Source organism: Drosophila rhopaloa, unplaced genomic scaffold (genome assembly GCF_018152115.1).
Source record: "Drosophila rhopaloa isolate 14029-0021.01 unplaced genomic scaffold, ASM1815211v1 contig_178, whole genome shotgun sequence".
Taxonomy (NCBI): Eukaryota; Metazoa; Arthropoda; class Insecta; order Diptera; family Drosophilidae; genus Drosophila; species Drosophila rhopaloa.
In genome coordinates, this window is record NW_025335059.1 from 5,461,484 (window position 1) to 5,475,789 (window position 14,306).

The 14,306-nt window shown below is 43.7% G+C and overlaps 4 protein-coding genes across 4 annotated transcripts; 2 read left to right on the plus strand and 2 right to left on the minus strand.

Moving 5' to 3' along the window:
* Positions 1 to 1,466: 1,466 nt before the first annotated feature.
* Positions 1,467 to 3,694, plus strand: LOC108052857 (opsin Rh1). The gene is made up of 5 exons (XM_017135358.2): positions 1,467 to 1,646; positions 1,712 to 2,273; positions 2,745 to 2,892; positions 2,951 to 3,228; positions 3,291 to 3,694. The coding sequence occupies exons 2-5, from the start codon at positions 1,795 to 1,797 to the stop codon at positions 3,415 to 3,417; spliced, it is 1,032 nt and encodes a 343-aa protein (XP_016990847.2). The 5' UTR covers positions 1,467 to 1,646; positions 1,712 to 1,794; the 3' UTR covers positions 3,418 to 3,694.
* Positions 3,695 to 3,787: 93 nt separating this feature from the next.
* Positions 3,788 to 10,401, minus strand: LOC108052856 (mitogen-activated protein kinase kinase kinase 15). The gene is given in 11 exon segments (XM_017135357.2): positions 3,788 to 4,331; positions 4,395 to 4,667; positions 4,736 to 5,475; positions 5,477 to 5,642; positions 5,974 to 6,120; positions 6,189 to 6,991; positions 7,051 to 7,389; positions 7,447 to 8,344; positions 8,820 to 8,983; positions 9,767 to 9,961; positions 10,031 to 10,401. Coding segments are annotated over 11 exon segments (4,083 nt in total). The 5' UTR covers positions 10,151 to 10,401; the 3' UTR covers positions 3,788 to 4,093.
* A 399-nt stretch (positions 10,402 to 10,800) lies between these two features.
* On the minus strand, positions 10,801 to 12,430 carry LOC108052851 (short-chain specific acyl-CoA dehydrogenase, mitochondrial). Its single transcript, XM_017135351.2, has 3 exons — positions 12,267 to 12,430; positions 11,969 to 12,178; positions 10,801 to 11,910 (listed from the first exon to the last, which is right to left on the minus strand). Exons 1-3 carry the CDS (start codon positions 12,298 to 12,300, stop codon positions 10,937 to 10,939), a joined length of 1,218 nt encoding a protein of 405 aa, XP_016990840.1. The 5' UTR covers positions 12,301 to 12,430; the 3' UTR covers positions 10,801 to 10,936.
* Positions 12,431 to 12,705: 275 nt separating this feature from the next.
* On the plus strand, positions 12,706 to 14,048 carry LOC108052853 (RE1-silencing transcription factor). Its single transcript, XM_017135353.2, has 2 exons — positions 12,706 to 12,865; positions 12,927 to 14,048. Exons 1-2 carry the CDS (start codon positions 12,790 to 12,792, stop codon positions 13,904 to 13,906), a joined length of 1,056 nt encoding a protein of 351 aa, XP_016990842.2. The 5' UTR covers positions 12,706 to 12,789; the 3' UTR covers positions 13,907 to 14,048.
* The last annotated feature ends 258 nt before the right edge of the window (positions 14,049 to 14,306 follow it).

Consider the following 14,306-nt stretch of genomic DNA (forward strand, 5'->3'; position numbering starts at 1 on the left):
GACTAAAATATCTTCCTCTTTCTTCTATTGACCTTATATATCAGTTCTATTATGCATATTGTAAATATGTTCACGTTTATAGTGTATGCAAAGAACTAACCTAATATTGTTATTCTTCTCCAGTTTCATTTTTGTCTGCCTCATTGAGCAGGAAAACAACAACAAGACTGCGACTACGGATCGAAGCATTTATCTCGCTTATTTGCTAATGCTAAATGATTGTCTTCTTCTTCTTCTTCGGCCGCCTTCTTCCTCTTCACATCGCAATGTTTGTTGCAGTTAGCTGTCTTTATGTCTTTATTGTTGCTATACCCATTTGGTGTCTTGGCTTTTTTATGTTTAGGCCATTTAGCAGGTGGGCGGGTGACTTTTGTTTGTTTAAAGAAACCCGAAAACGCTGAATAAATTGAAATGCGATTCATGTTTTAGTTTATACAGCGATTTGTATTTATATTTGTATACACAAAAATATACAAACATACGCAGATATGGTAACCGCAAGTGCGGCTAACGATGACGCCGATAATGATCATAATGATAATGCCGATCTGAGCACAGCTTCCGGTTTTGCGCTTTAGAATTTTTATTACTTTTTTTCGCGGGCCAACTTCATATAAATATTTATAACCACCTATGTATTTGTTGTATTGTTTTGCGGTGTGTAATTGATTTAAACCGAAAGATCTGCCAAGCCTAACATGTGTCGACTGTCACACCGAGTGACAGTTATTTCGGTATAGTTCCATATTAGGGCTGGGCATTAAGCGTGACATCCCGGCCAGCTGGATTAGCCTAAAACTTGACCCAATTCAAGTGAACGTGTTGAGCGAGCTCACAAAGGCGAACAATAGGCTTTTATGCCAAAGTTGGATTGACAAAATAAAATCTAAACTGCCCACACGAACAAAATATGTGCGGAAAATTCAATGGAGGTGCGAATAGATCAATCGCCAATGCAAAATCCATAAGCAGCTTAGCGCTTGGGAGAGCGAATTCATTTTTGGGCATTTAAAGAGATTTTTTGATTTGTAACATTCGGGGTTAAATCCAAGATAAGCGTGGCTCGCGAAATATGCGTTCATCTACGCACACACTGCGTATGCTTAATTGCGCATACGTACTGGGGTCGCCCTTGACGATTCTTCTGCTGCTATGCCTTTACATATTTCTTGAGCATTGACACACTAAATCGCTGACATTCCACGCCCCTTTCAGCACAATGTCAGACCCAACTAAAGCACGACCAGAATCCTCTTGGAAACCTTTGAAATGTCTCTAGCTATTGACATTGGTTTGGGCCATTGCGATGTGCACTTTCTTTTGTTATGGCTATTATGATTATAAGCCAAAAGCTGTCGACACCTTTCTCTGCACACTATATATTTTTAGGCATGGGTTAATTGAATTTAAAAAACATAGGTTCTACGAGGGAAAACTATAAAAGCCAGGGCAAAAAATGCAAACGATGCAGGTTTCCAACGACCAATCGCCGCGAATAGTCCGCTCCAGTGAAATATTCAGAATCCAGGAATCCTTTATGTAAAAAGTGTTAGAAATATTGTTAGTGAATTTGCAGCTTTTTATGTAGATAGTGTGATATAGGCGGGATAAAGTGACGCAGCCAGATAACAAAACACAATGGAGAGGTACGACCCCGAGGAAATCCAAAGATTTGGAGTTATCTGTACTGAATTTTTGTTCGTTGTTGCAGCTTTGCAGTAGCAGCCGCGCAACTGGGGCCACACTTTGCCCCCCTTGTCCAATGGATCGGTGGTGGACAAGGTCACGCCCGACATGGCCCACCTGATCAGCCCGTACTGGAACCAGTTCCCCGCCATGGACCCCATCTGGGCCAAGATCCTGACCGCCTACATGATCATGATCGGCATGATTTCCTGGTGCGGAAATGGCGTGGTGATCTACATTTTCGCCACCACCAAGTCGTTGCGTACTCCCGCAAACCTCCTGGTCATTAATCTGGCCCTCTCCGACTTCGGCATCATGATCACCAATACACCCATGATGGGAATCAATCTTTACTTTGAGACCTGGGTCCTCGGCCCGATGATGTGCGATATCTACGCTGGACTGGGCTCTGCCTTCGGCTGCAGCTCCATCTGGTCCATGTGCATGATCTCGCTGGATCGCTACCAAGTGATTGTCAAGGGCATGGCCGGCCGGCCGATGACCATTCCGTTGGCTTTGGGCAAGATAGCCTACATCTGGTTCATGTCGAGCATTTGGTGCCTGGCGCCCGCCTTCGGCTGGAGCAGGTGAGTCCACAAACTGGAAGGGGTTCCACTAATAAATTTATTTAATTTGTTTAGTTACAAAATTGCTTTTTCGAAAATTAAAAGATTCTATAAAGATCAAAGAGTCACTTTATTTTGAAAATTAAAAGAGTCATAAAAGTTTATATCTTCACGAATAGTAAATATCTTATATATCAGTTTAGGTTTTTTGCCATTGAAAATAAATAAGGATGCATTTTCTCAACTGAAAAGAAAACAAAAAAAATTGAATAATTTCAAAATATTTAATCATTCTACATATTGTTAATATAAATATATAAACAAAATTGTTGTTAAATACCCAACAAATTTTTTTTATTTATTTACATAAATATTGAAGACTCAAGGAATTTACAATTTTACGCGAATTTCTAGAAATAAGCTTTATAATTAAAAAATATGTTTCTAGGATTTTAAAGAGCCTTGTAAAATATACCCTGCTTTTTTCCCCAGGTATGTGCCGGAGGGTAATCTGACATCGTGCGGTATTGACTACTTGGAACGCGATTGGAATCCACGCTCATACCTGATCTTCTACTCCATTTTCGTGTACTACATTCCGCTGTTCTTGATCTGCTACTCCTACTGGTTCATCATTGCTGTAAGTGGCAAAGCGGTATGATTTATCCAGATGATTATCCCGGTTTATTCTCTCCCAGGCTGTGTCCGCCCACGAGAAGGCCATGCGCGAGCAGGCCAAGAAGATGAATGTCAAGTCCCTCCGCTCCTCTGAGGATGCCGAGAAGAGCGCCGAGGGCAAGCTGGCCAAGGTGGCTCTGGTGACCATCAGCCTGTGGTTCATGGCGTGGACTCCATACCTTGTGATCAACTGCATGGGACTGTTCAAGTTCGAGGGTCTCACACCACTGAACACCATTTGGGGAGCTTGCTTTGCCAAGTCGGCCGCCTGCTACAATCCAATTGTATATGGCATCAGGTAAGGATCCGTAAAAGATTATTCTGCATTTCTTAAACTTAATTACTTATTGAACCATCTAGCCATCCCAAATACCGCCTGGCCCTCAAGGAGAAGTGTCCTTGCTGCGTCTTTGGCAAGGTTGATGATGGAAAGTCGAGTGATGCCCAATCTCAGGCCACAGCTAGTGAGGCCGAGTCCAAGGCATAAATTCTTTGGCGCAACAACCAGAACAGCAACAACAACATCTAACTACTTACAACAGCAACAACAACAGCAACAAAAAAACAACAACAACAGCAAGAACAACTGCAGCAACAGAACGAAACGCTTTCGAATAACATCAAAAACAATAATTATAAAAGTATGCAAATTTCTTACATAACAAACAGCAATGTAAACTCAATTATCAAATCTTCTGCAATGTCAGTTAAAGACAAAAAAAAACTAAACAAAAAAAATAAATGCAAACGAACTAGAAAAGTTACTTTAAATGTTTCTTTGTAGCTTAGAATCTAGCTTACCTTTTACATCCATAAATAAGTAATAGCTATTTCCCAACTCATTAAAAAGCACCACATTTTGCAAAGCACTTCACAATGTAATTTCTGTTTCAGTTTTTGTTTTGTTTTAAATTAAAGGCACTTAAATTCCATTTTTTGTTTGATAAATTAACATGCAATGGCAAAAGCTCGACAAACAAACCCATGTATTTTCGAACTCAAAGTTCGGAGAACCATGAGTGAATCTGGTCGAATTTTACCCAGGGTTGCTGAAAACTCATTGAGCTGAGCTTCTTAGCGGTTAGTAGCATATGGACAACATTAACAATTAATCTGTATCAGTAGTATCTGTTAAGGCACAACTATAGAGGTTCCAGCTTCAGTCACTCGCTGCAGGAATCGTATTCGCTTTCGCTTTTTTTTATTTTCGTTTTGATGCCTGGCGTTCCGGGTGTTGTTGTTGTGGGTGATGGTAGCGTATTGTTGTTGTCAATAAGGGCCAAAGAGCAATTGCCTCCAATAGGTTTGTGGTAAGTGCTGGGCGGACTGTCCACGCATTCGGAGGAAGTGCAGGCCCGTTCCTGTATAATGAGTTTCCACAGACGCACCTCGATGCCAACGCTGTAAAATACAAGTAATAGCTGAGTATGGAATTATATGTTTTCTTTAAAGTTTTCATCATACCGGAGACCCAGCCTCATGAGGTCCAGCTTCTCCATGTTGTAGATGAAATCCTCAAACGTGAAACCTTCATTCAGAATGAGCGTCTTTGAGAACTCGTCAATTTCTTGCTGGGTCAGCCACTGCTCCAACTGCTCGTCTATTTCGTGAAGACCAAAGTGTTGCTTGTTTAGCTGCCTCCGGGGATTGCCCACTAGGGTGGGACGGACTCCGGACATTCCGCCCGCATTGGGACTCATTCTATGGCACTTTTTGTTAAATCCGTTAATGGTGCGTCTGTGAAAATATTTTTTTAGAATTTTAGAAAGAACACAAACAATTGACTTCTTAAGTGTTTTACCCACCTTAATCTCTTCCTGCCGCCCATGTAAATGTGGGCTAGCTCCTGACTAATGTTATGTAGGGCCTTCATGCTCTGGCGCTGCTGCTCGAGCAGTTGACGTTGCAGCTTCTGCTGGTTGTCACGAATGTCTCGCAGGATGCGGGCGCACTCTACCGAACTGGCCAGGGCATCGCCACCCGGGTCTGCTGGCGCAAGTCCGACTCCTCCTCCCGTACTGCTCGAAGGCTGTACCTTTTCCAGGCTCTGCTGATGCTTCTCTTGACTGTCGGTAGAACCCTGCTGCATGAGGCTTGTGTGCACGCTTTCATCATCATTTCCGGACAGATCCTTGTCCGCCAGATTGGCACCCAGTTCAGGAGAAAAAATTGTAACCGCCGCCTGGACGGCCCGCTTAACGAGATTATCCAAAGCGAACATCCAATGAGGTTTAATGCAGTGATACCGCAGCACACAGACAACAGCGTCTTGAAAAGAGTACAGGGCCAGATGCAGATGGTCAAGAGCCACTGCGTCGTTATTTAGCTTTTGCTTCAGTTCGTTTATAGTCGCCTCCAAATGCTTTTCGTTCTCATTCATGATATAATCCCGCAGTCCCCGGATCAACACCTCCAAGTCGCTCTTCCTAATCGCAATCGAGTGTTGATCGGCATCTACCTTCTTCAGCCAAATATCGCAGATCTTGGATTCATCCAGTGCCAAAACCTTAGAAAGCGTCGTCCGCCTTTGTGAATCCTTCTTTAAGTCGGTAGAATCCGTCAGTTTCACTCGTCTCACTAATGCTCGTTCGCAAGGACGGCGTGGAGGGTTCGATTTCCGGCGAAAGCAAAAATCCAGAAGAATTGCGTCGTTCCAGCAGAAACTGGTTGCTGGGCAACTCGTCAATGTCCACCGAGGATGTGTGAGTAATGCTGAAATTGGGAAGTGATATTAGAAATTATAAATTACAGTCCTCTATTTGCCCTCCCCAGTAGGAAAATCCGAGTGCACACTTGCTCCATCATTATTGATGTACTTGACTGATAAAACCAATCAATATATAAACGATAATTACACATGTTTACAATAAAAGAAAATATAGATTAAAACAAAGGTAAAGTGAGAGCTTTTTAAAAGCTAAATGCAAAATATCAAGAATTAAAAAAAAAGGTATGTGTTTCGAAATAAGATAATTATAAGAACAGCTATTTCTGTGATTAAACATTTAGTAATTGATTTTTGAGAGCTCAATTATTAGCTTACTCCAATTCTGGCGTGGTGGGCGTATTGCAGGTTGTGTTGTAGCTCAGCGGCGGTGTGGTTTTGTGCACAAAACGATCAGCCGGCACCGAGATGCTACGTCCAAACTCCGTATTGATGGGCAAAGCCGGACGCGTCTTGCGAGGTTTACTAAAATTATAAATGAATAATGCAATTAGAGGTGGAACCGTGTAAGACAATCCCCTGAAGAAACTCACTCTGCCAAAAAGGGATCCTCTAGCAGTTGCGAAGCGGATGGTCGGTCGAGTACGCTGATGGCGAAGCAACGCAGAATGAAGTTCTTGGCGTTTGCGGACAGTTCCTCGGGTATGTTTGGGTGCTTCTTGTAGTACCCCACCTTGAACATGGCCGCCTGGGCACAGCCCAGCTCAATAAACGGCGGCTTGCCTGTGGCCATCTCCACGTTTGTGCAGCCAAAAGACCAGATGTCTGCCGCTGGGCCGTAACCGCGAACGCCCTGGTCAATAACCTCTGGCGCCATGTACTGCAAAGTGCCCGTGAAGGTCTCCGTCATCGGATTGATGCGGGCCAGCCGCTTGGAGGTGCCGAAATCGGAAATCTTAACCACGCCGCTGTACGTGTTAACCAGAACGTTATCGCCCTTGATATCACGATGCACAATATCCTGCTCGTGGAGGTATTTGAGCCCCTCGAGGATCTGCTTGGAGTAGAAGGCCATTGTGGACTCGTTGTCCTTGAGCGGACCCCATTTGGTCTCTAAAAGGTCGGAGAGCGAGCCTCCTGGCACCTGCTCCATGAAGATCTTGAAGAAGCCGTCCTCCGAGCGTGATCCCAAGTAGCGTACGATGTTGCGGTGGCGCAACTGCGAGTGCAGCTTGATCTCCTCGTGCAGTGGCTGTACGTCCTGTGAGTTCTTTTCCGGCACCTCTTTGATGGCAATACGCACTTGCGTCTGCTTGTCGCGAGCGGCGTAAACGGTTCCGTACGTGCCTTTGCCCAGCACCATCTTGCGGTTCTGCTCATCGTAGTCGTACTCGTACTGCAAGTAAGGATAATAAGTCATATATTGCGGGAATAAGGAAATACTAATGGACCCACCTCGATTTGCGCGTCATCATTGCTGAGATTGACAAAAACCACCTGGTCAGCGGTCATCTCCAGGATCATATCGTAGAACTTTTGCCGGCGCTCGGTGGAGGGGAAGTATATCTGAAAGTCATCCGAATTATGATGGACGTACAGATAGGCACAGCGATCATCCCGCTTGTACAGGCTGACGGACTTGATCTTTGAGGCCACGAAAAGAAAGTCATGGAGTTTCTTGCAAGCATTCTTTGCGTGCGCCAGACAATTGTTCACGATCTGAATGGACTTTTCATCCGCATCCATATTAATGGTCACATAACTGGGCATGTAGATCTTCTGCGGCTCAAGAATCTATAAATTAAATGTACTTGTACCAATGTTAAAAATACAAATATCAGGGATACCAACCAGTATGGGAAACCGTATGCTGTTCTTTACTTCCTCCGTGTTGGTGGCCTCCAAAAAGAAGTCCATCCAGAACTGGAACACCTGCTCCTCAATGGGAGGCAGACGCTCCTCGGGCTTCTTGCGAAACCGGTGGATAAGAGAGATATTGCCGATGGTGGACTTGAGATACCAGTTGGGTGGTTTTAGTTTGAACATGCACTCTGCTGCCTGAATCGCCTTGGCGTAATCCTTGGCCAAAACGGAGATCTCGAAGAAGGTGGCCACATCCCAATATTCGCTCAGAGAGGACAAGCTGCCCTTTTTGCCGATCAAGTTGTTCAGGGTCATTCCAATGTGCTGCAGCTCCTCCGTATTGGTGAATTCCTTGCCCTCGATGACCAGCAGGGTGGCCAGATTGATGCCCGCGTACTCATTCGGCTGGACCTCAAAACTTTGGCGGTACCACTTAATGGCGTGCGCCAAACTAGTGGCGTCCGTGTAGTCGGACTCTACGAAGATGTCCTTGTAGATGCGACCGCACAGGCAAAGCATGTCTGGAAAGTGGTTCTCTTTCTTCTCTAGCGCCTTAAGCGACGATTCCAGTGCCTTCTCGCGGTCTCCCTTGCGATTCCTGCGGTTTAGGGCGAAGGCGTACAGGAAACTCATGTTGCCCGTCTCTACGTATTTCCGAGTGTTGGGTATGTTCTTCAGGTCGTTCACCAGCCTCACCATGGCATCGTAGTCCTGCACATCCCTCAACGAGCACATGAAGCTGTGCACCACCTCGCCGGAGAGGACATGTGGATCGTCCAGCCGCTTTCGCATCTCGTGCAAGATGCTCTGCAGCTTGACGCCATTCGTGGCGTACGTATCCCGCGCCGTTCGCATGTCGCTGAGAAATTTCTCACGCATGTGGGCTCTGTAAGTAACCGAAAATAGCAAGGTTTAGTTTGTAGGTACATAAATATAGCATAGCAAAAACATTTTTTCATGTTCCGGTGAATAAGCTAATTAAAGTTCTGGTTCACAAAAAGTAAATAATTCTGTACTTTCACAAAAGAAAGGAAAAAATAATTATATATTATTAATAAAAGCTTTAAAATCGATGCCATTGTTTCTACATCATCAGAGTTATTAATTCATAATTATTGCCATCATAATAAAATCGTATTAATAACTTAAAATTTTAAGTGAAATGAAACAAAGAGATATATTCTTGTAAATCACAACTGCATGCATTTTGTTTTCGATCTGATTCATTTTACAGGCTAATCGTGACTTATGGAGCAAATCTCTTGCAGGGTAAATTTAAAAATAGGTGGTGCATATATTGCAATTTTATCGTCGTGGTGTCGAATGACTTGCTCTAAGAGGGACTTCCCCCAATTACTTACTTCGACTGTATCTCCACATCCTGTAGCTTTTTCTTGAGGCGCCACTGCAAAGTGGGCACCCGTGCCTCGGGTTCTTTGTTGCTGTTGGGCTGGCTAGTCAGGTGGCAGGAATTACTCTCCGCATTCAGTTTGTAACTGAGGAACAGGTAGTTGGCACACGAGAGCTGCAAAAGGGAGAAGGGTGTACATACTTAAGTGACCGCCACTGTGAATGCAGGCCACATTGCGTTGGTGTAGGCCGCCACTGTGTATGTGTGCGTGTCTTCGAGTGTTTGCGTGGGCGTGCTCGCTTTTGTTATTGTTATTGCTGGGGCCGACGCTTTTGTTGTTTTACGGCCGCGGCCAAAACAAAAATAACGAAAGCGATTCGACGGAAATACAGAGGAACTTCCATAAATCATACACCTATCTGACACAACAAATATGGTCAAGAAGGCTTTAAATTACAGGATTAGGTTTAGTGGTTATAATCGAATTTAAAATAAATATTTTTTAACTTTTGTGACTTTTTAGAAAAATCTAAACGACTTATCGTTAACAATAATAATAACAACAATAATGTAGTTTAAGTTTACTGCTAGTAAAGGTAAACTAAAAAATATATTTAAAGTCTAAGTTGAAAAGGATTCTGGTAGCGTTATTTCCACGTCTTAGTGGAGATGTTACTTGATTTTTGTTTAAGCTTTTGGAAATATTTTTTTAAAATCGATTTCAAATATATTTTTACCAGTTGGAATTTGATAGGTTTTTGGTCACTCTATGGAAACTTTGAGTTAAGGAAGTCCGACTTACGGAAGTTTTACTGTAGAAAGGTCGACAACAACAACTAGCTCAGGAGTCAAGACTTGTCTGCAATTTCCCCACACTTATCTTATCGGAAACGGATTCCCGATCGCGCTCGCAGATGTTTGCTGGACACACCTGGACGTGTAAACAGCGGTACGCACCTTGAGACTGAGTGTCTGCTTGGACTCCACATCGTTGTAGATGAGGATGTTCTCCTTCATGCCGAAGCTCTCCCGGACGCCGTAGTGATAGGACAGCGGGCGCTGCTGCGTGAGGATGCTTAGATCGATGACGGCCACATCGGCGTTGTAGAACATTTCCAGCACATTCGTCTCCCCGAAATCCAGGCGCTCGAACTGCAAGGAGTGGGGATTTCACTGGATATATACCATCGCCCCTGACATTGTATAACCCATCTGGCGCACCTGAACCCTCTGAAAATTGGCGCCTGCTGACTGCACAGCCTGCTTGATCTCCTCGAGCGCACAGAGGCGATCCTCCAGATGGTCGCCCACCGCCGTATCGATTACACACACCACATCCATAGCTAGTTCGATCCGATCCGATCTGATCCCACTCGATCGCAGCTATTCTTGGAACTAACTATTCTGTTTTTGGACGAATTTCGCGCACTTGTCGGAATTTGCACACTTTCTGCTCGGCGGACGCGCGCACCTCAGTGGCAAACTGGTCCATTACCACTTACTTGCTGCAACTGCATCGCGTTAATTGCCGCGTAACGAATAATTATCAAATAAATAAAGAAACTTGTGGAAACGCGCAGAGCAGAGTGACCGTACGGTGTTACTGGGAATATACCAAAAAAAGCCCAAAATATACCATACAAATAAGTTGGCCAATAACTTTCATGGAACTTTGGCGCTAACTCCAAACTCCTGTAGACCGTTATAACCAGATCTTAAAAATATACAGCTTAGTTTAAAGTAAACAATTTTATAATCTTTTAAATACACTAGGTATGTTAATATTAAAAGCATATTCATTTTTGATTTGACATTATGCTGCATTTAAATGTATAATTTGCCTGAATTTTACTTGTTAACATATTTCATTGTTGATTAAGTATTGGTAAATAACCTTTACAAACAGTAAAATTAAAATTGTGCTAATTTTGCACGCAAATGTTAAATGTATATTATATTTGCGCATTTTTTCGACTAAACAGAAGTCATGGTAAAATGTATAAGAATACAGAAATTTTATTACAAACAGCGTTTAATAAACGCAATTATTATTTATACAATTTTTTCGAAAGGGGTTTTTATAAATGGCAAAATCATTTTGCTTAATTTTAGATTTAAACTTTGATCTTAACTAGCGTATTCTTTGAGTATGGAGCCCGCGATGACCAGCCGTTGGATTTCGGAGGTGCCTTCGTAGATCTCTGTGATGCGAGCGTCTCTATAATGACGCTCGGCCGCCATGTCCGTCACATAGCCCATTCCACCCAGTATCTGGATGGACTGATGGGAGCACATGGTGGCTGCCTCAGAGGCAGCCAGTTTGGCCATTGCTGCCTCCTTGGTGTAGGGCTGCTTGTTGTCTTTCAACCAGGCGGCGCGCCATGTTAGCAGACGTGCCGATTCCATGGCTAGAGACATGTCTGCGATCTTCTGTTGGATGGACTGCAGCTTGGCGATGGGCTTGCCAAAAGCCTGGCGCTTCTGGGCATAGTCCACGGCCAGTTCCAGAGCCGCTTGGCCAATTCCCAGTGCCTGCCCTGCAATTCCTATCCGTCCAGCGTCTAACGTTTGCATGGCAATTTTGAAACCCAATCCTGGCTTTCCCAACATGTTCTCCTTGGGCACCGCGCAGTCCTCGAATATTAGTTGACAGGTCGAGGACCCCCGGATGCCCAGCTTGTCCTCCTTCTTGCCCAACGAGAAGCCTTTGGTGCCCTTGGGCACAATGAAGGCGGAAATGCCCTTGTGCTTCAGCTGCTTGTTGGTGGTGGCAAATACGATAGCTGCTTCCGCCTCGAAGGCATTGGTGATCCAGGCCTTGGTGCCATTAAGAACAAAGTGATCTCCCTTGTCGGTGGCTATTGTTGACGCAGCTCCGGCATCAGATCCATTACCAGGTTCAGAAAGGGCGAAGCAACCCACACGCTCGCCGGTTGTGAAGGGCGTTATGTATGCCGCCTTCTGGGCATCGTTTCCGAAAGAGAGAAGTGGTCCCAGATACAGGGAGTTGTTCACCGACATGATGACACCAGCCGAGGCACATCCCCGGGAGATTTCCTCCATTGCAATGGCATAGGCCACATAATCCAAACCAGTGCCACCTGTTGAGCGGTAGTAAAACGTTATAAAGGGGGTAAAAGTAGACAAAATATAATTTACCCAACTCCTCGGGAATCGCTACTGCCATAACACCCAGTTCGCCCATTTGGCGGACCTGTTTTTCCGGATACAGGTGCTCCCGATCAGACTTGGCCGCATTTCCACTCAGCTCATTGTTGGCAAAATCGCGGCAGGACTTCTGCAGCATTTGATGAGTCTCCGAAAGGGCTGACAGTGAGGCAATCTGCCGCACATTTAAAGATCTGCGGACTGAAAATCAATATCGGGTTAATGATCTTGCATATAGAATACATTTGATGGTGGTGGGGCTCAAAGTCCACCGGCAGCTTTATCTTACCAATGTTTAATGAGCGGGTGAGTACGGACTGCATGGTGGCGTGTCACTGTTTATTACCAATAAATATTATCTGTATTGCATAAAAAAACCGAAATTATGCGGTTTTAAAAAATAGTCGACTATTAACAAAAAAATTAAAATTGAACAGTGTGGCCAGAGGTAGAAACCGGCTTTGTTATGAATGTCTGTATGTAACAAGTGGTTCTTACAGGGTGCATATTGTTTTGGTATGTTTATTACACATCGCATCAGTTGTAAACAGCATTTTTGTTGTCTTACATTTTGTGAAAAATCAGGTTCAAAATAATATTATGTTTTGAATAAACATTTAACCAATAATTTAGAAAGATGAGATTGCAAACTTGATACTAGCAGAAAAATACTAAATACTTAAACATTTTCTTGACCCACCTACGGTCATACTACTACCCATTTTTGAGCTTGGACATGATGGTAGCATCATAAACTATTGTTGATTTATTATTATTTGTATTATTAAATATCAGGAACCAAAGAGCCGAAGATGTCGCAGTCATACGACGTCACCGAAACTCTGAAGATAGAGGCCCTCGATTTCATCTACCAGGATGAAATGGAATGTAAGTAGTAGCGGAATTTCAAAGTCTGGTGGATTAAGGTACAAAATATGTTTGTTTTTAGTTTTGAGTATTAAACCGCCGCCAGAGAATCAGGACAATGCCAAGCCAGTGACATTAAAGCGACTGATCTGCAACATTAACGGTTGTAATTATTCCACCAACAGAAGGAGGGACTTAAAGCGCCACAAGCGCACACAGAAACACGTGCTGGAGAAATTCGGATCCGACGAATCCGAATCCGATGACTTCCTCGAGCCTTCTGTGTTCTCGTGTCCACTCTGTGACTACACCACAGCCAAAAGATTCAGTTTCGTGCGGCACAAAGAGTCGAGGCGCCACATTATGAAGGAGCTGGATGAATGCGAAAAGCTGATGGACAAGGCTGATAAGACAGAAAGTTCCATGAAGAGTAGGAAAAGAGCGGATTTATCACAGGACACCGATGCCATCCTGTACACCTGCACAGCCTGCGATTACAACACCACAGACCAATTCTACCTAGAAACGCACAATAAGTCCCAAGAGCATAGGCAAAACATGGAGAGAGCTAACGAGTTCATAGAGTATGTGCCACAGGGGGAGCAAAACATGGTACAGAGTTTTGAGGAGACAGAAGAAGAATATGACAACCAGAGGGATGTCTTCCACGAAATTAGCGCCACTTTGGAGTGCGCGCCCTGTCAGTACAAGACGGCCAGAAGATTCTGCTTCGTTCGTCACCTGCAGTCGACAAGGCATCTCACCAAAATGCAGGCAGAGTTTGATGCCCTAGAGCAGGCAGATGACTTCGAGGTGGCAAATGCCCTGGACAACATCGATGGTGTGGAGGAGTTAGTTGGCCTGGAGGAGACTGAAGCCTTGCAGGAGCAAATTGGAGTAAATACCCTGGATGAGATCGATGGAGTGGTGCAAATAGAACCCGGCTTCGAAATGATAGAATATGCAGTTGTAGAAGAGAATGTTTACGAGGAGATCGTTTACCTGCCCACCGAAGACAGTGCGGAGGAGAGCTGCGGTTTCATAACCCTGAACAATGTCTAGATTTAATGATGCATTTCCTTGAAACCTCTGATAAGTTAACACATTTGTAAGTCCATGAACTGTATGGTCAAAAATGTATAAGGCCAGCCAAATGTTTGTTAAAACAGTATAAAAAACTTGTAAATAAAGAAAATGTTACAATTTTGTGGTTATATTAATACTAACAGGATGGAAAAAGGATTGTGCATTAAGTATTTATTTATTTATATTTACATTCGGTTGTATTTCTTTAAAAAAAAATTGTACAAAAATTTTTTAAATGCTTCATTGTGTTATTTAAATATGTATGTACTTAATTTTGCAACTAAAAGGTACTAGTACCTTTTCCAACACTAAAAACATTGTAGCTAGCAGACATTTATTGAAACTAGATACTGAGTAGGCGGCACTAGAAGCTTAA